Genomic DNA, 19,444 nt, shown 5'->3' with positions numbered 1-19,444 from the left:
CTATGGAGGAGCGACATACCAGAAGAGGAAAGTTAGTAGTGGTGTGCATCAAGGGTCTGTTTTTGGGTCCATTGCTGTTTAATTTGTATGTAAATGATATTTGGAGAGGTCTGAATGGTGATATGCAGTATAAAGGAATTTGGAAGCTGTATAAGGAGAGTGTGAGCAAGGGAGTGAGGAGGAGCAGGTTTTTTGCATGGAATGTGGTGAGTGATTGGAATGCATTGTCTGAGAGTGTGGTGAGCGCAGAGACAGTGAATATATTTAAGGCGCGGTATGATAAACTGTGTGTATAACAGTGGACCTCCCACGATGAGTCTTTGACTCCATGGAGGTTTTTATAATAATAATAATAAAACCACTCATAGTAAATGAATTATAATTATCTACTTTCTTCTAATTTCACATTTCACACCTTTTTATTGATATGATTAAAGATTTTCATATTATTATCAATAAAGAAAAGTCGTCAAAGCGAGCGTTTCAGGCAATCTGTGAAGTATTCTACGAAATTTAATTTTGAACAAAAATAAAAATAACAAAATCTAGAACGTGAACAATGAAATGTATTACCGAGTAAGTGATCAGGCAAAATTAGAAGAAATAATTAAAAATGACATTGGTTCTCCAAGGTGATGCTGTATTTAAGTGAAGAAAGTATTCATGGATCACTGATTTTGTTCTGGCCTTAAAAATTGTAGAAAATAAAAGGAGAAAAACAAATAAAATAATTCCTATATTTCTAGTCTATCCAATATAACTAATAGTCCAGTTACCCAGCATAGAACAAGGAATGCGTTTCTTGTTATCGGCAACTAAGACAGACAGCTATGATCACGAGATAATTTGGTTTTAAATTTTTTCTTCAGTGTCAAGGATTATCGCACATTCAAATAAACATGACTACCAAATTTATCCATGTTCTTTCAGCAGACGGTATGCATCGTGTCTAATTTTGCTGGACGAATATAGACGTCCTGGTCAGGTTGGAGGACAATATATGTATTTTTCAAAGTGCAGTACACAATGTTACATAAATATATATGTTTGAAGTATTTAACCGCTAAATGTTAAGTACATTAGAAAAAGGCACGGGGCGCACAACTTAAAATTGCATCGGCGTGCCAGAAACTCTAGAGCCGGCAGGCTGTATGATTCTGGATGATTCTAACAGCTGAGTAGGGTGTTCTGGACTTTTTTGAAGGTAGTTCTCCAGATGATCGACCTCCAGCACAGGCAAGTGGGATTTTTTCCTTAAAGGAAGTTCTGTAAGGAAAACTGACTGTAGAACTCGCACTATTTCAGATAACACCAGAAGAGTTTACGATGACCTCTGAACTTCAACTCTCTGTCCAACACCCTCAACTCCCTAGCCTCATCAATCCCTCGGGGTACAGTTCCGTCAGTTAAACTGCTTATAATATTTTAATCCCAAGATGCATAACTTTACATTTTTTTACATCCACACTGAACTGTTATCCATTATCGTTTGTCCATTTGCCAGGTTATTTAAATCATCCTTTCACACTCTCTACATCAGCTTGATTAATTATTGCATTACCTAACTTTGCATCATCAGCAAGCAACTGAATATCTTTCTTCAAGACATTTCCTATGTCATTTATGTACAAATTAAACAATAATGGCTCGAGCACAGAGCCTTGAGACACACCACTGGTCATCTGCTTCATCCTGATTATGCTTCTCCATACACTACTTTTTTGGTATCTGTCCATGAGCCCTTCTCTTACCATATCACCAGTTTAATATCCATCCCCCCATTTGTTCTAATTTGCGTACAAGTATTCCATGGGGTATCCTCTCCAAACCCTAACAAAATCCAGCAGAATCATTATGTAGAAATAATTAAATATTCGCCACTATCTTTTGATTTATTCCATATATATATATATATATATATATATATTAGGATAACCAAGCAATTTTATATGCTTGGTTATTTTAATTGTTTTAATTGCTTGGTTATCCTAATATACAATATACCCAAGTTAAAAATTTATTCCCATATATATATATATATATATATATATATATAATGAATATATCCTGCTATTTCCTCCTTCCAATTTATGATTCACGGATTTTAAAGTATTCACAGTGTTTTTTTTTTTTTTCTTATCTTGCTCCCGCTACGTAAAAGGTTTTGTAAACTTCTAGTAGTTTCTTACCTTGCGTTGCCTAATTATCTTTTCCTGTTGTTTATTAATATTATTCTGTAGGCTTTTGATGGATTTTTGTAGCCCTGAAACGGTGTTCTAGATAGCAGAGATAAAAATTTTTGGAGCTACATCAGGTCCCCCAGTTAGCTCTCCAGCGGTCTTGTATCGGCAAATGAAATTCATCTTCCAAACATTCGGGTTCAAATCCATGTTCTCTGCAAGATTCGAACTCAATTCTCTCTCCCTTTCCCCGGAGGACTGCCACTAATCTAATGAAAGATTCCAGCGTAATGCGTTTTAATGGTTTTCTTCTGCTTCATGTAGCTTCCTCAGTGAGAGGGTGCAGCACCATGTCCTCCCAGTTCTCTCTATTGATGACTTTCCTTTTTATTTCTGCATAGCCACGTGATCCTGTCCATGATCTTATATCTTTAAGCCATATCCTTCGTTTTTTGCCTCTTGATCCTTTTCCCATAATTTTTCCTTCCTTCTAAAACTGTTAATAACCTCTGTCCTGCTGAACCTCTCAGTACATGTCCTGCCAATCTCATCTTTCTCTGGTTCATTTCCTGTAATAAAGATCTCCGTGTTCTCATTCTCTGTAGGACATAGGTATTTGTCACATGTTCTGTCCATGGGATTTTCAGAGCTCTCCTATTGCACCACATTTCAAAGGCCATTATGGGTTGCCTACTCTCTTTTTGAATATCCAGGTCTCATTTCCATTTGTGAAAATTGGCCACACTAATGTTCTTATCATTCTTTTCTTTGTCTTGATACTCACAGAACTTCTGAGCAGATCTTTATTTTTCCAGAATGCATCTTTAGCTATGGCTGTTATTATTTTTATTTCTTTATCTTGCTTTCCATCTGCAGTAAAGTAGGTGCCTAAATATTTCTATTCTGTTGTATGTTCAATTTTCATATTGTTTATGAATATTTCCTGCTCGGATCTGCTTTCTTTTGAGATTTTCATAATTTTTTTTTGCATTAATATCTAATCCAAATTCTTTACCTTCTTCAATTAGCAGCTGCAGTAATTTGATTAATTTGTTTCTGTTTTCTGCTATTAGAATGATATCATCAGCATATCTAAGATTGTTGTATTTTATACCATTGATACTAATTCCCGTTTTTTGTTTTTCAATCTTTTTCATCACTGTCTCACTGTAGATATTAAATAGATTTGGTGAAAGGATACAACCTTTGTCTAACTCCTCTTTTTATTTTCACTTCAGAAGTCTCAGAGTTAAACAGCTGCATTTTCTGTTTGGTGTAGATCATTTTTATAATCTTAAGTACATGACCTTCTATGTCTAATTTATCTAATGTATTGAACATTTTATTATGTTTTACCCGGTCAAAAGCCTTCTGAAAATCTATGAAGCATATTATTATTATGTAAATGTTCCTATTTCTTTTAAGTGATCTTTCTATTAGTATTTTTAGTTTCAGGATAGCATTAATGGTTCCGATTCCTCTTCTGACGCCTTTCTGTTGTCCACTCAATTCACTGCTTATGGCTCTTTCAATTTGTTTGTTAACAAAGGTTAAAATAATTTTAGATGCATGGGATATTATGCTCACAGTTCTGTAATCCTCACAATTTTGTGCATTATATTTCTTTGGAATTGGTATGCAGATAGATGTTGTAAAAACTTCAGGTAATTGTATTGTTTTATAGATGTCCTGAATGGATTCCACTAAATAGTTGTTATTATTGCCAGTCAAAGCTCTCAGCAGCTCAGCCGGAGTATTATCACACCCAGGGGATTTATTATTATTTATTATTTAATGGTTTTAAATTATACTATTTAAAATGGTTCCTAATACTTTTTGAGGGTATTTGAATTGTTACCTTTAATATTATATGGAGTTTTATTTTTTTTTAAAAAAATATCAAATCATATGCAAGTAACATCTATTTTTGCATTTTAAAATTGAGTGAGGTTTATTGTACTGAATTTATTATTCAGTAGTAATCGTTTTCCCATTCTTGTGATTTTACTAATTAAAAATAGCCCTTCAACAACTCTCTAAAAGGCTTTCTCAAACTGAGAGGACACGGCTACACAACGCTGACACTTGAGAGACATATTACCGAAAAATACAGTCAGTTTTAATCGAGTACGCATTTAGCAAATCAGCAGTAAGTATATTTTCACTGTCAAATATTGAGAAAAAGCATCGTATTACGTAGCTTACAAGTTGCGCCCTGCACAGGCATGCGTGGTTGGCATATGCTAAAAATAACACGATTGCTTTCTTCTAACAAATGGCAAATCGAAACGAAACTCGCCAGAATGCCATCGTTTGAATGAACTCGCCCTTTTTTCTTTTATTATTTTTTCTTTAAATAAAATATCTTTTTTAAATGAAAAATTGAGTTCTCAGAGGAAAAAAGATCAAACATTTTCATTTTAAATACAAAATTTTTCTTATTTTTGTTATTACACACTAATTTCAAATAACAGCACTACCATATTCTGAAATCTCCCCAAAAATCAGTAAGCGGATTATGTTCGCATTAAACAAGAACTGGGATATTTTCATTTTAATAATCAAATTGGTCTTTATAATTTGAAATAATATATTCATTTCTAGGGAGATTTTTCTGGGAAGGGAGGATGGAGTGCTGACTTTAAAACCTTCATTTCGTCTACACAATGGGTGTGGTTCATTATACCAATCTAAGAGGGCAATGATTGGTGACAGAGGCCACGCAAAAGTGAAAGAGGGTAATAGTGAAGCTGCTATGTCACCATCTGCGTCAATAAAATTTGTTATTTCCTTTTTTTTTATTATGGCGCTCTTCTCTTAATGATTCGATCTGACTTTAGAAAATGTTTGTCATACCTTTTGGTTCTGAACAACGTTTCTCTGGATATACTTATGTCTGTGGTTTTATATTGTGTACATTACTTAGCGATTTTTTTTAGATATTTCGAGGTCTGTTCGCATTTTTGGTTCATACCAGGGGTGAATTTATTATTTTATAATATATCAGGAGGAAATAATATCGATTCTGATAATGTATTTTATGGAAATCCTCATCTATCCACCCTCATCCGCTCACCCAAGGACAGCATTCCTCCTTTATTACATCCAGGAGTCTACCAAGTACCCTGCTCATGCAATCAAGCCTACTACGGTCAAACAGGAAGAACTGTGAATATCCGCATCAGCGAACATAAACGATACGTCCGGAAATATCATTATGGGAAGTCGGGCCTAGCAGACCATGCTCTGGATACCCCTGCACACAGGATCAACTGGAAAAACACAAAAGTACTACACAGAAACCCATATAAATCAGAGAGATTATTCTTAGAGGCGACAGAAGCACTAAAACATACCCCAAATCTCAACAAATATGGCTGTATTAACTTGCCGAAGATCTGGGAGACAGTCATATTAAGGAAAAACTAGCACTTTTCTAGGACTCTAGCAATGTATGATAGCGTTTTTTTTTTTTTTTTTTTTCAGATAGAGGGCGCCAAACTCAGGACTCTAGTCTTTGTGTTGCTGCTACAATTTTGTTAATGTACACCATGTTGTTTTAGTCTCGCGTATTGTGACAAACAGTGTTTTTGTGCTCTGAAGATGCTGGTTATAATACCAGCGAAATATCAGCATCAAGTTAATAAATTAATTATTTACTTAGTTTCTGTGTTCTATTATACCGTTAAAATAATAAACAACATGTTCGACGAACACATAAGTCTGTCCACACGTTTTTGTTGTTGTGTTTATCTTAATTCCGTAAACATAGACATCATTGATCTTAAAGAGCATCGACCTTAAATCTGTTCAATCACAGCTAATACAGCTATGTCATACAGAGCATTTCATAACCTACCGTCATCAGTTCAATTCTGGTCGGTGACTGGAATCAAACTTTTCCTTGCCTCGGGCAGTCTTGCGCATTGAATGCAAATACCCTTCCCATAGCTCTGCAATGCTTGCTGTGGTTCACATGAATATCCGAACAGCAGGCATTTCTCTTCCTCACTAGTAAACCTAACTGTATTATTGAAGTTGCTCGTCCTGTAAGCATTCAAACCACAATCGAGTTGTGAATCTTCTCCCATTGAGCAACATTCACGAAGATCCTGATCTACGTGTAATGCTAAATCGACCATCTTTATGGTGTCTAGACCTCATGTCTCTAGTAGGATTCAAGCATTAGAGCACTTGTTATTCCGTATACAAGCATTTATTTCTGTTCCACTTCAAATTGTCTTCTGTCCAGGTTTTCGTAGGTAGGAGCAACATGATAAACAGCATGGGGGAAGGGGAATATAATTGCATCACCACATGCAGCCCACTGATAATGAACACAGATTATCTTTAAAGATAAAATGTTTGCTTTATATTATAAATGTTAATAACCCTTATCAAGAGGTATTCGAGACCCGCGTGGATCTCGAAAACCTGTTTTGGAGAAAATTTTGTATTTTATTCCAGTAAACATAAACTACGAGTCGCTCTAAAGCCAAAAGCATTTAATTTCATTTCATATATAAAGGTTTCTAACGAAACGTTTTTGCAGTTACAGTTTACGGTCATTGTGCAATGATTCATGCTTGGATTCGTATTAGATCTTCGAATCTTAGAATGCTTGATAATTTTAGAGATTGTATGTGGTCCTCGCTACATGCTTATTTATATGTCAGTACACTGCAATTGTTGGTTGTTATGGCTTTAATGCAGTGGTTGGAAAGGACATTGAATGTGAAATAAAAGAAGGATTTGGAAGAATGCAAGAGGAGAATGACTTTTATATTTCTATAAATACTATGATCTTATAGTTGGCAATACGCTTTTTGAAATACCGAAACGAAGACGCTCTACACGGAAATCGCCAAGAGATGTAATTAATCTGTTTTCCACGAAAACAGATTAATTACATACTAGCCAAGAATTGATACAAAAACGAACTCAAATCATACTACAGTCACCGGAGATGAAATAGAGAGTGACTAAACATTCGTTATTGCAAAATATCAAGAAAATGAGAAAATACATTGAATAAGCGGAGAATAAAATTGAATATTGAAATACTGCAACACTCATAAAAAATGAATTTAACAAAGAGATTGCATGCAAATAACAGTGGACAAGACGACGTCAACAAGGAAATTAATAAAATTAACGTGAAAATTGTTTAATAGAAACATACGTGTTAAATATTCTGTTATACATTTTTTTTATATATACCGGCTTCTGACATAAGAGAAAAGTAATTTCAATTTATTACTCCTATTCGTATATTTCGCTCAATATATCATGAGCTTCGTTCAGGGAGAATAAAGAAAAACTAGTAACAACATTTAAATTCTGAATACAAGTATGAGTCGTGCAGCTTGCGTATAATATCACGTGTGTCGATCGCATCTATCCACTAGGAGGAAACACTATTACTTAATAGATACAGCGAGCCCTTGATAGAGAAATTATTTGATAGTTATCGCCCCTTTCCAGATTACAATCTAATCTTAAAAGGATTCTCATTCTCTTTCTTAGAGGAACATCTGAACAAATATAAAGGAACTTTCTCGGTCATAATTTGTGCACCACCTTCAAACCAGCCAGCCAAGAAGTTGTCACCTTTTGTACCACCTATCAAAGATTCATTATCACCTTTATCCTTGCCTGGTGTCTATGAAACATCCTGTTCTTCTCATATTTAGTGCTATGGACAGATTGACCGTTTTGGTACTATTAGAATCGAAGAACGTCATGATTATATAAGATGATTTTGAAGGTCCAGGCCTCGCTTCTCATGCAATTGACACTAGATATAGAGTTCACTAGAACCGTAAAAAGATGCTACAACAGTAGGTTGAAATTTGGTTGTCTATTTTTTTTTAATCAAGTGAAGCTCTATGCCACCGTCCTAATCTTAATTGGAAAGACTGTATGCCTGTTTGTAAGTTGTGAGAAATGATTTCTGTTAATTGGTTGTAATTTTTAATGTTTTATGTAATTATTTCTAAATGAATTTATTATTATTTCTTAATTAATTAATTATATATATATCAATTCCTACGCCTCTGAACTCTAATAGTGTTTCCTTCTACTGGATAGCTGCGACCCACACATGTGATATTATACGCATGTTTTATATGAATCATTCTTGTATTCAGAATTTAAATGTTGTTACCAGTTTTTCTGTGTTCTGCCTGAACGAAGCTTATGGCATATTGAGAGAAATATAAAGAAATAATAAATTATATCTAGTTTTCTCTTGCAGGTTATTCAAAACTTATGGAAATAAATAAAAAGATGAGCACACAAAGTGTTAAGATTTACAAAATTACCACTGCGAAACCCTTGTATTACTACAAATAAGTTACTTCAGTAAATAGAAGAATGAGAAAAGGGCAAGTAAAAGAAAATTGTAAAACGCATGGAATACTATCGAAGACTACGAAGCAAAATTAAAGAAGGCTTCAAGAAAATAGCAGAGAATTGGATCAAGTAACATAAAGAAGTTAAATATACACTAAAATGTGAAAACGTGCTGATGAGGAGTATCGAATAATTGCTGCTCACACCTCCAGTCCGTCCCGAAACAAAAAAGTAAAGGAGATAAGATTTAAAAAAAAAAAAGTTACTGGTAACAGAGAGATAGTAGAAAGAGAAAAAGAGAGAATATCTTGAAGACTTATACCGTGAAGGACACATGAATACTGAACTTACCGAACAAGAAATCGTGGATCAGGGATACTGCACGAAGAAATGTAAAGGACGATCAAGGAATTTCCTATCTGGAAAACCGATCGGCAACAGATGAAACACCTGCTGAAATTGTAAGAATTGTTGTTTTTTGTCTGCGGATTTCGTCTTCCCAGATTCCCGCTTGTTAGATTATGGTTAATATACTACGCCCACACTTTGTAGAGCTTCGCTTGGATTTCTGCCAAGAATAGTCGATTCATGCTGAAGGGGAGAAAGAAATGAAGGATGTACGAATTGGTCGCCAATATGCGAAATCACGTGCTTTCTTGTCTGTCGCTGTACTAGTACGCTTGATTTTTGTTGTCTCTTTTTTGTATTAGTTTTTTTTATTATTAATTTGTATGATGGATCCAGTACAGTCAACAAGTTCTGTTGTTAAACGTTTCAGTAGCTCTTGCAAAAGAATATTGAATAATGTGCTGACATTCTATGAAAAAGAATCGTTAAAAGGCAGTCTCCTTGATCCCCTTTCTCAAGTCATAAAACGTGCAAGTGCAATTGCGGACGTATCGGGGTCGACTGTTATAAGAATTCTTAGGGAATCAAAAGGTGAAGGTAAAATTTAAATCTCCTAAGAAAAAGCGCCAGAGAAAGAAAACCATCGAAACCGTATCTTTGAATGATTTTGATGTACACTTATAAGAAGAGCTATTCACGAATTTTACGTGGTCGAGAAAAGAGTGCCAACTGTTCCGAGATTGATTCCTGTGCTTAAAGAAAAAATAATTTTCCTTCGAAAAGAGAAACTTTAAGGAAAATACTTCATGAAATCGGATTTTGTTTTAAAAAGTCCCCGAATAAAAGGAAACTTATCATGGAGCGAAGTGACATTGTTTTATCTAGAACGCAGTATTTGAGAGCAATAAGACGTTTCAGAGAGGAGAAAATACAGACTGTGTATCTAGATTAAACTTAGATTGATAGTAATTTAATTTTTGGAAAATGTTGGCAATCTAAAGAAGAATGTGGAGTGCTACAAACTGGAAATGCCGCCCGGCGCATAATAATTTTGTGTACGGGTGGAGAAATTATTATTATTATTTTTTTTTTTCGAATTCAAACTTACTATACAAAGCCAATTTAACTACTGGAGATTACCATGGGCATGTGAATTCTACAATCTTCGAAAAGTAGGCAGAAGAAAAACTGATTCCGAACCTTCCTAAAATGCTGTTGTTATAATTGATAACTTCATATCACTCTATTCGATTAAAGAAAGTTCCAAATTGGTCGAATAAGAATCAAGTTCTTATGGATTGGCTCTCTGCAAATAACATTTCTCATTCCCAAGATATGCGAAAAATTGAATTGCTTAATTTGGTCAAAAGAAACTCGCCCACAACTAAACTATTTAAATTCGACACGATGCTCAAAGAGCATGGATTTCTAGCTTTGAGGCTACCACCATATCATTGCGATATTAATGCTATTGAGCATGTTGGGGCAGAAGTGAAGTTTCATTCGCTGTCGCAACGTAACTGGAGATATTGACATGTCGAAACTCTTTAAGCTTTCAGAACAAGCGATTGAAAGTATTATAGTTCAAAATTGGGGAAAATATTGCTCTCCTGTCACCTCATTGGAAAATATATATTGTGACAGAGACGGAATTATCGAAGAATTATGCGAACCTTTGGTGATCAGTTTAAGTGAAAGTGATGGCGATTCGGACACCGATTCAGATGACTATAAAGATTAAAAGGATTTGATAATGGTATTTTTTTTCAACCTTTTTTTGCATGGGTATATTAAAAGAGTCACAACAAGTCATAAATAATTAATCGGTTTAGAATATCTAAGTTCATTTGGAAAAAAAATCTGTTTTTCTGTATAATTATTTTTATTTTATACAAAACTTTCTTAAAAATAAATTTCGTTAATTTTTGGTTTTATGCTATACCTCTTTTAATTTTCTTAATACTCTACGTACATTTTTCCAACTGTTATACAAACAAAATAGTTTCCACTTTGAAAACTACAATGTTCGTAAAAGAAAAGCTAAATTTTCCCACCTGTAATAATAAACAAACTCACCCCAGAAGACGGATTGATTACCTTATTATCGGAATGGATTCTCCTTTTTGTGACATGCGCAGAAGTGTCGAATGGGTCTGGAATCTGTGGGGTAGTATAAGTATTTGATTTCTAGGAAAGTTGTAGCTGTATTAGCTGAGAATCAACAGGATTTAAAACAGTCTTTAAATAGAGTGGATGAGGTTTCATCTAATCAGTAACTCTACAAAAAATACAAAAACTAAAATGATGGTGACAATGTCAAAAAAAATAATAATATAAAAAGGAATATAAAATAACTGTGATTTATGGGTAAAAATAATGACCAAATAATATTATCACTCATATCTTGGAGGAATTATCGAAAATGATTAAAGATGTATGCTGAAAATACGAAGAAGAATTACTATGGCAAAGTAAGTATTAAAGAAAAAATATATCATTTAATACAAGTAAGATTAGTAAAAACGAAGAAAATAAAACTAACGAATAAATTTTGCAAGAAATAAAAGTGGGGTATTGGAGACAATCATCTTCTGGCACACATGAGAGCAATGAATGGATTATTGACGTGTTGGAAGGAGAGAGAATCCTGAGAAAAGAAGAAGAGGATAGCCGAAATACACGTTCTTAGAGGAAGTGTTTACATTATTCGGAAGAGGAATGCCAGAAATGGGTAATCTGGAGGAGAGATGTCTGCATTTCCACAGGGATTATCTCTTAGAATGATGTAGAGAAGGAAATCCAAAGAAATAAGAACAGAGAATAATATCAACAGAAGAATGGCTGTTCATGCTACCTACAGCTGTAAATCACAGTGGCTCGTCTAGTAATAATTGACACACAACCAACTGAATAAAGTGGTATTTTTTTAGAAATTCACTCCAGGATTGAAAAGCTATTTTTAAACTTTGACCGTTATTTTACTGTTTCCATGTTCAAGGAATATGTTCATATCTAACTTCGTCCTCAGAGTTATTGCTGAGGACATGTTCAACTTCAGAATAAAATACGGTCCCATGGCTCTCTGCTTAGCTTATTATTGTGTCATGATGCGTTTGGCAAACGAAATCAGGTCACAATAATCATTTTAAGAGTGATAATACTATGTTATTTTCCATTGAAAGTTTCACCGTTATTTTTGTTTCCACTATTCATTACAAATATTTAGTTAATATGTTCAGAATATTTTATTTACTAAATGGAGTTTTAATTTAGCATTAATTACATCGTTTTTCTTTACAGATTGTGAATAGGGTTACTGCCATGAGACATTTTGCCTACTAATGCATTAAAACCAAGCTGATAAGCAGAAATGTATGAAGACTATTAAGTATAGGATATATTTCATGCTGGATTTGCGAAATAAAAATGAAATAATTCCAAGGAGGTTGGACTTCTAGTGGCATAACGGAAAAGCATCAAAATGAGAATGGAATTGACGACCCAAATTCAAAAAACGAGTAAATCTCATCCTCCAACAGTTAAGCTCAATCACATTTCCTATTGAAATATCTTAACTGAGATGAAAATAGGGAAAAGTATTTCGTTTGTATGTCATCCAAGACGCAGTTGGTATACCAAAGTAATATGAACCGAAATCAGAAAACGCACAGTAATCAGTGGGATAAGAGTTCACTTCAGAGAGAAACCGTTTCCATGTGAAATTTTCAACATGATGGTTTCAGACAGTCCGAGTCTGAAAAGCCATCTAAGAGTGCATACGGGTGAGCAACCTTTTCTATGCAAAATTTGCAACAAGACGTTTTCACGCAGTTCGACTCTGAAAAGTCATCTAAGAGCACATACTGGTGAGAAACCTTTTCTCTGCGAAATTTGCAACAAGATGTTTTCAGTCAGTTCGAGTCTGAAAAGCCATCTAAGCGTGCATACTGGTGAGAAACCTTTTCTATGTGAAATTTGCAACAAGAAATTTTCACGCAGTTCGACTCTGAAAAGTCATCTAAGAATGCATACTGGTGAGAAACCATTTCATTGCGAAATTTGCAACAGGACGTTTTCTGGCAGTTCGAGTCTGAAAAGTCATCTAAGAGTGCATACTGGTGAGAAACCTTTTTTATGCGAAATTTGCAACAAAACCTTTTCAGGCAGTTCGAGTCTGAAAAGTCATCTAAGAATGCATACTGGTGAGAAACCATTTCTATGCGAAATTTGCAACACGAAGTTTTCAGTCAGTTCGAGCCTGAAAAGTCATCAAAGAATGCATACTGGTGAGAAATCGTTTCTATGTGAAATTTGCAACAAGAAGTTTTCACGCAGTTCTAGTCTGAAAAGTCATCTAAGGTTGCATACTGGTGAGAAACCTTTTCTATGTGAAATTTGCAACAAGAAATTTTCACGCAGTTCGACTCTGAAAAGTCATTTAAAAGTGCATACTGGCGAGAAACCTTTTCTATGCGAAATTTGCAGCAATAAGTTTTCAAACAGTTGGGATCTGAAAACACATCTAAGAGTTCATAATGGCGAGAAATGTTTTCTATGCGAAATTTGCAACAAGAAGTTTTCATGCAGTTCGACTCTGAAAAGTCATCTAAGAGTGCATACTGGTACGAATCCTTTCACTTGTCCCGTGTGTAGCTCTAGTTTTTCGGCTATAGAATCCCTTAAAAAGCACCAAGAACGCTACCATCTGATTGAGGAAAAGTTTTCTACGGGTAAAATATGTGACAAACAATTTTCTGAATCAGGCTATCCTAAAAAACACATGAAAAGGCACACGACAGATTGCTCCTTTGAATGCGAAATCTGTCACGAGAAATTCCTCGACTCGTTTAACCAGAAAAGACACGAAAGAGTTCACACCAGAGAGAAACAGTTTCCATTCGAAATTTGCAACAAGAGGTTTTCACAGAGTTCGAGTCTGGAAAGCCATCTGAGAGTTCATGCTGGTGAGAAACCTTTCCTGTGCGAAATTTGCAACAAGAAATTTTCAGACAGTTGGAGTCTGAAAAGTCATCTAAGAGTTCATACTGGTGAGAAACCTTTTCTATGCGAAATTTGCAACAAAACGTTTTCGGTCAGTTGGAGTCTGAAAAGTCATCTGAAAGTTCATACTGGTGAGAAACCTTTTCTATGCGAAATTTGCAACAAGAGGTTTTCAGACAGTTCGAGCCTGAAAAGACATCTATTAGTTCATACAGGTGAGAAACCTTTCACTTGTCCCGTATGCAGCTCTATGTTTTCGGCTGTACAGTCCCTTAAAAAGCACCAAAAACGCTACCATCTGTGAAAAGAAAAGTTTTGTTTGGTGTAAAGTATGTGAGAAACAATTTTTAGAATAAGATTATCTTAAAAATCACATGAAAAGGCATATCACAGATTACTCCTTTACATGCAAAATCTCTCACAAGAAATTTTTCGACTCGTATCACCTGAAATGACAACACGAAAATTTACACACTAGAGAAACTTTTCTCATATGAGATTTGCAAGAAGTTTTCAGACAGTTCGAGTCTGAAATGACATCTAAGAATACATATCGATGAGAATCCTTTCTCTTGTTCAACGTGGGGAATACATTTTCGCAAAAGGAACATCTTGTGACCCACTGGAGAATTCAACATAGCCAATGAGTGGTTTGTGAACGTCTATCCTTGATATATACAATTATATTATTGCATTTATCTAAGTCGCCCTTTTAAGCACAAATTAGAAGTATTCCTTGTGAATAGGTTTATTTATTTCGAAAATAAGTAAACGCATTAGTGAATAGCACTCCTTTTCCATGTGACACTTGAATTTTCAAAATATCATATTTTCGTGGACTGAATGAAAATTCATCGTAAATTTATCAAAACAGTGCGAACTGAATCTGTTTTAATATCACACAAAAATTGAACTCTTGTATACGTTGCTTTGTGCTCTGCGTTGAATAAAGATGCGGTAACGGGAACCTGCTGACACCAAGCAGGGATTTTCGGAAGTCACTTCAAGGGTTCACTATTTTTTTGCTTAATTTTTGCTACAATTTAGAAATAAAATTATCTTGAAGGAATGGATACACTGTTACCCTAACCGACTAACTGCGATTTTCTTTTCCTTTTTTTGATGGTATTTGGTCGGATCCTCGCATGTTGTTTAAATTAAATCGATGGCTTCGCACTTGACGATGAAACGAGAACAAAAAAGCTGTTTCAAAGAAGTGTTTGAAGAGCTTGGTTCTTCTCATACTAGGAAGATGAAAAATATTTCTGATCACTCTGATTATTTTTCTGTTTTTTGGCGAGAACTCTGGTGAATTCTGTATAACACATGCTAATATCTAGTAACCGTGACAAGTTTCTGCCAAACCTTTTCAATGTGTATCCACACTACCCATCCTCCTTTGAAGATCAAATGTTTAAAGACCGTCAGACTAGGTAAAAACACGAAAGTAATGAAATTTGGGAAACAGCAGCAGCGAGTATAGGGCAGTGTGCAACTTCAGTGTACGCGTTTTAGATGTTTTTCATCATAAATATCAAAGAGGACTTTATCAGTGACTTTTTGAATGAATAAAATTTTAGTTAGTTAGTTTTATTTTTATTTTCACTACCATTTCATACGTTTCACCTTTTTTTTATAGTTTAGTGTGAAATGAGAATTGTATTCATCTGCTTTGCAGACAATTTATTACGCGTTAAATGTGAATTACAAATTCTATTTGGTAAGCAATTTCTCCTGAAGTGGTTCACTTTCGGAAATTTAATAAAATGCAGTCCTTTTTGTAAAGTTGTGAGAATATTTTAATAACATAACTGCTTCTAACAAATACTCTTTTTAATGTATAAGCTTTTTTAAATATTATAATAAATATTTTTCTTATATGACAATGTGTCTTTGGGGATATAACTGAAACTCAATTCTAAAAGAGCAAATGAGATCAATTAATCACGCACACAGTCGTTTCTCTACTTTAACTGGCAAATTCCTTGAGGCAACTTCACCTAAATGAACCGATTAGAGTATTCTGATTGGTTAATTTAAAGACCGATTTATAATTATGAGCGATTTACCTAATTTCTAATCCCATTTATAATCACTTCAAATTTTGTTTCCTTTTCATATCTCTTACGATGCTCTATCGTTACGCAAATTTTTCTTCCTCTGTTGTTTAGTTTCGTTTGAAATGACACCATACCCACAAGATTTTGTACATCATCCAACCTATTTCTAGAAGTGCAGTAGACCATTCGAAGAAGTGTTCGCCATTATTAAAAACTTACATTGGCAAAAGGTATCTGATGAGATTCAAGAGAACGTTTGAAAAATTCATATTGTTTTCTATTTTGGAAACATTTACAGTCGACTGTAATTGCCAAGTGTTTTAGGGTCAATTATTAAAATTTCAGGCATTATTTCATTTATTAACATTACAATGACTGCATTATAAAATATTAGTACTGGTATTATAGAAATGAAATGAAAATGCCCTGGGCAGGATAAGCGAAGCACGTCGGGAGTATTCTTATTCCTGGTAGGGCTGTTCAAGGCGTGAAGGCCCTCCCACTACGCTCAGCTGAATGTAGCAGGTGAAGACAGAAGAGATGGGTGAAATCTGCCTTAATTTACCCCATTAAACGTTCATTTCGAAGGATTTAACACAGAATACCATGGTGGCTCGTACGTCGCCAGGTTCAACAAGGTCCGCGTTGCTGAATTCAATATTCGCTTAATTTGAATAGAAATTTTCTTCTCCTTTTATTGTACAATTTTTAATGTCAGGACAAAATAAGAGATCCTTGCATGCTTTATTCACTTGAATATTGCATTAACTTGGAAAACTGTCATTTTTAATTTTTTGTGCTAATTTTGTCTAGGCGACAATACATTTTATTTGTTCTCTAAGAACTAATTCAAGATAATTATTTAAAACATTTAGGGGGAAAAAATCAGGCTCTCGTCGTTCCAGATTACGTTATTTTGTTTGAAGCATTCTACGAAATTTTGAATTTCGTAGAATACATCACAGATGGCTGAAGGGCTCACTTTGACAACTTTGCTTTATAGTTAATGATATGAAAATCTTTAATCATATCAAATGTGAGTGAACATACAGCAATCCCTCGATTAGTGCGCCTAATACGTTCTTAAAAACAGGCGCATTATTCGAAAACGCACTAATCGAATATAATAAGCTATGGGAAAATGTATAATCCGTTCTTCAAATTTCTTTTTCGATCCCTAAATTTTTTATAAAAGAATTAGGGTATGTCTCAGGGTCTAGTTAAAGGAAAACCTCGAAGCTGAGAGACAATAAAACATATTCAGAATGCAAATTTATTATTCTACTTCTTATCAAAGAATTGAGCTAACGTAGTTTGGCAGGCATTTTTTTCTTTTTTTTCATAGAACCGACGGTATGGTAGGGCCCTACTGCCTCTTCTACTCGTCTGAAAATTTTACTGCTTCCTTCCCTCTTCATCAGAGTCGGCCTACAAGCATTGCTGCTTAAAAACTTCGATTGTACGAAAAATATTTTCACATTTTTTCCGTGAAATCTCTCTTGGCTGACTATCAGTGGTTAAATTTTCTTCATATTCTTCAGGAACTTCCTGCTGTGCATCTAAATTTAGGAGGTCGGAATCACTTAATTCTTCAGAATGAGATTTAATTAACTATTGGACTTTATCACTGAAGGGGTGAAGGGCATACGAATTGGTCGCCAACACGCGAAATCACGTGCTTGTAGATAAAATTTCCCAACTGTTATACAAGCAAAATAGTTATCACTTTAAAAACTACAATGATCATAAAAGAGAAGTTAATTTTCCGACGTGTAATAATAAACAGCATCGCAGAAGCGGATTGATTACCCTCTTATCGGAATGGATTCTCATTTTTGTGACATGCGCAGAAGTGTCGAAGGATCTCGAATCTCTGGGCATATGAAATATGCCCAGAGATTCGAGATCCTTAGCAGACAACATAAATTTTGGTGAGTGATTTTTAAATCACTCACCAAAATTTAGTGACATAAAATAACTCTGTAAAATGTTTTAAATCAGTAACTAAATTATTTCATTCTGGTGAGTGATTTTTTAAAATAGTTAGCCATAAAAATGTATAGATAGAAAAGTTTTAAAATCTGTAACATTTATTTTTAAGATGTATATAAGCACACTAATCGAATTTAGGTATCGAAAAAAATTGACACTAATCGAAAATGCACTAATCGAGGGATTACTCTACTGTACTGTGAAAAGTATGAAATACGAAAGTATAGCAAAGTAGATATTTACACATTTATATAGATAATTATTTTTGGGGGTAAATGATAATTTTTTTACTGGGAATTATTGCAGGGTAAAGATATGCGCAATACATCTCAAATAAAGAGACAGCCTTTTCTTTACCAAGACTGTACTGCTTGGCAAAGAGTCACATCCTTCCAGAGGTGCCCCAGTTTTCACAGAACAGTGTGGATCTAGAAAGCAAAGTCGAAAAATATTCCAGAGGAAGGTAATGGCTTACCGCCTCTGTACATTGCCAAGAACATTCTCATTTCCAAAAATGAGAAAGGACGATATGGTGCTAGTAGGAGATCGATCACTAGCGACCAAATAGGAGTAGGGTAAATGGTAGGGAAAGTGACAGCGGAAATGTGAAGTCACTGCCAGCTGTTCGCCCAGAGAAATTCCAAATATTCCATACTCATGACGTCACTGGTCAGACACTGTGAACCAAATAGGGGTAGAGTAAATGTACGGGATATGACGCAGGACATGTGCCATCATTGGTCAGACATTTACCCCTACCCCTATAAGGATTCGTGCCGCGATTGGTCAGCCAGTTTAAACCAAATAGAGGTAGGGGTAAATGCGGGGAAGTGAGGTCAGTATCTTGGGTGTGTGTGTGTGTGTTGTTATCAGATGTAGATAAGTGACCTAATTTGTTAGGTGTAAATAAGTGACATCATCTAGTTGAAGTGGAAAAGGAGGTTATAGCAGTGGGAAGGAATTATAAAAGTGGGAAGTGTGTTTCGTGGGTGACAAAAATCTGTCACCCACGAAACACAGGAATGACTTCCTGTGTTTCATGGGTGACAGATTTTTGTGAGTCTTGTTTTTGCTTGTTTTCAGTGGTTGGTTATGGATAATGGTGTTAGTATGGAATTGTGGGTGATGGTTTGAGATAAAATAGAGTATGGAATGTTTGGAATTTCACTGGGGTACACATCTGTCATGACGTCACGTCGTGTGCTTGGTTCGCATATGGTATTCTGGGTAATGGTTTGGGTATGGAATTGTGAGTAATGGTTAGAGATAAGATAGAGCATGGAATCCTTGGAATTTCCCTGGGGATATATATGTATCAGTGATATCACGTTTTGTCTTTGGTTCAAGTGATGTTTAGAGTATGGAATTCTGGGGGATATTTGTTCCAGTGTTAGGGTTTTTAGTTCGATTGTGGAAGTGTTTGGAAATATTTGTCTATGGGTGGAAGCACGAATTTTCCAATATTAACGTGTGGTATTTCGTTCCCGTTATTGACAATGGGAATTTTTA

At 34.9% G+C, this 19,444-nt stretch overlaps 1 protein-coding gene across 1 annotated transcript in view; it reads left to right on the top strand.

The window, feature by feature from the left end:
• Window positions 1–15,689, top strand: part of LOC150093462 (uncharacterized) — a 99,278-nt gene extending 83,589 nt beyond the window's left edge. The window contains exon 3 of the mRNA XM_090413625.1: window positions 12,530–15,689. Within this exon, the coding sequence (XP_090269751.1) occupies window positions 12,530–14,187 (1,658 nt within the window). The 3' untranslated portion in view covers window positions 14,188–15,689. The remainder of the gene's footprint in view (window positions 1–12,529) is intronic.
• The last annotated feature ends 3,755 nt before the right edge of the window (window positions 15,690–19,444 follow it).

The sequence above is a fragment of the Typopeltis vanoorti genome, chromosome 24 (genome assembly GCF_054136105.1).
Source record: "Typopeltis vanoorti isolate ZY-2024b chromosome 24, IOZ_Tvanoo_1.0, whole genome shotgun sequence".
Lineage (NCBI taxonomy): Eukaryota > Metazoa > Arthropoda > Arachnida > Uropygi > Thelyphonidae > Typopeltis > Typopeltis vanoorti.
This window is presented reverse-complemented; position numbering and strand designations above follow the sequence as displayed.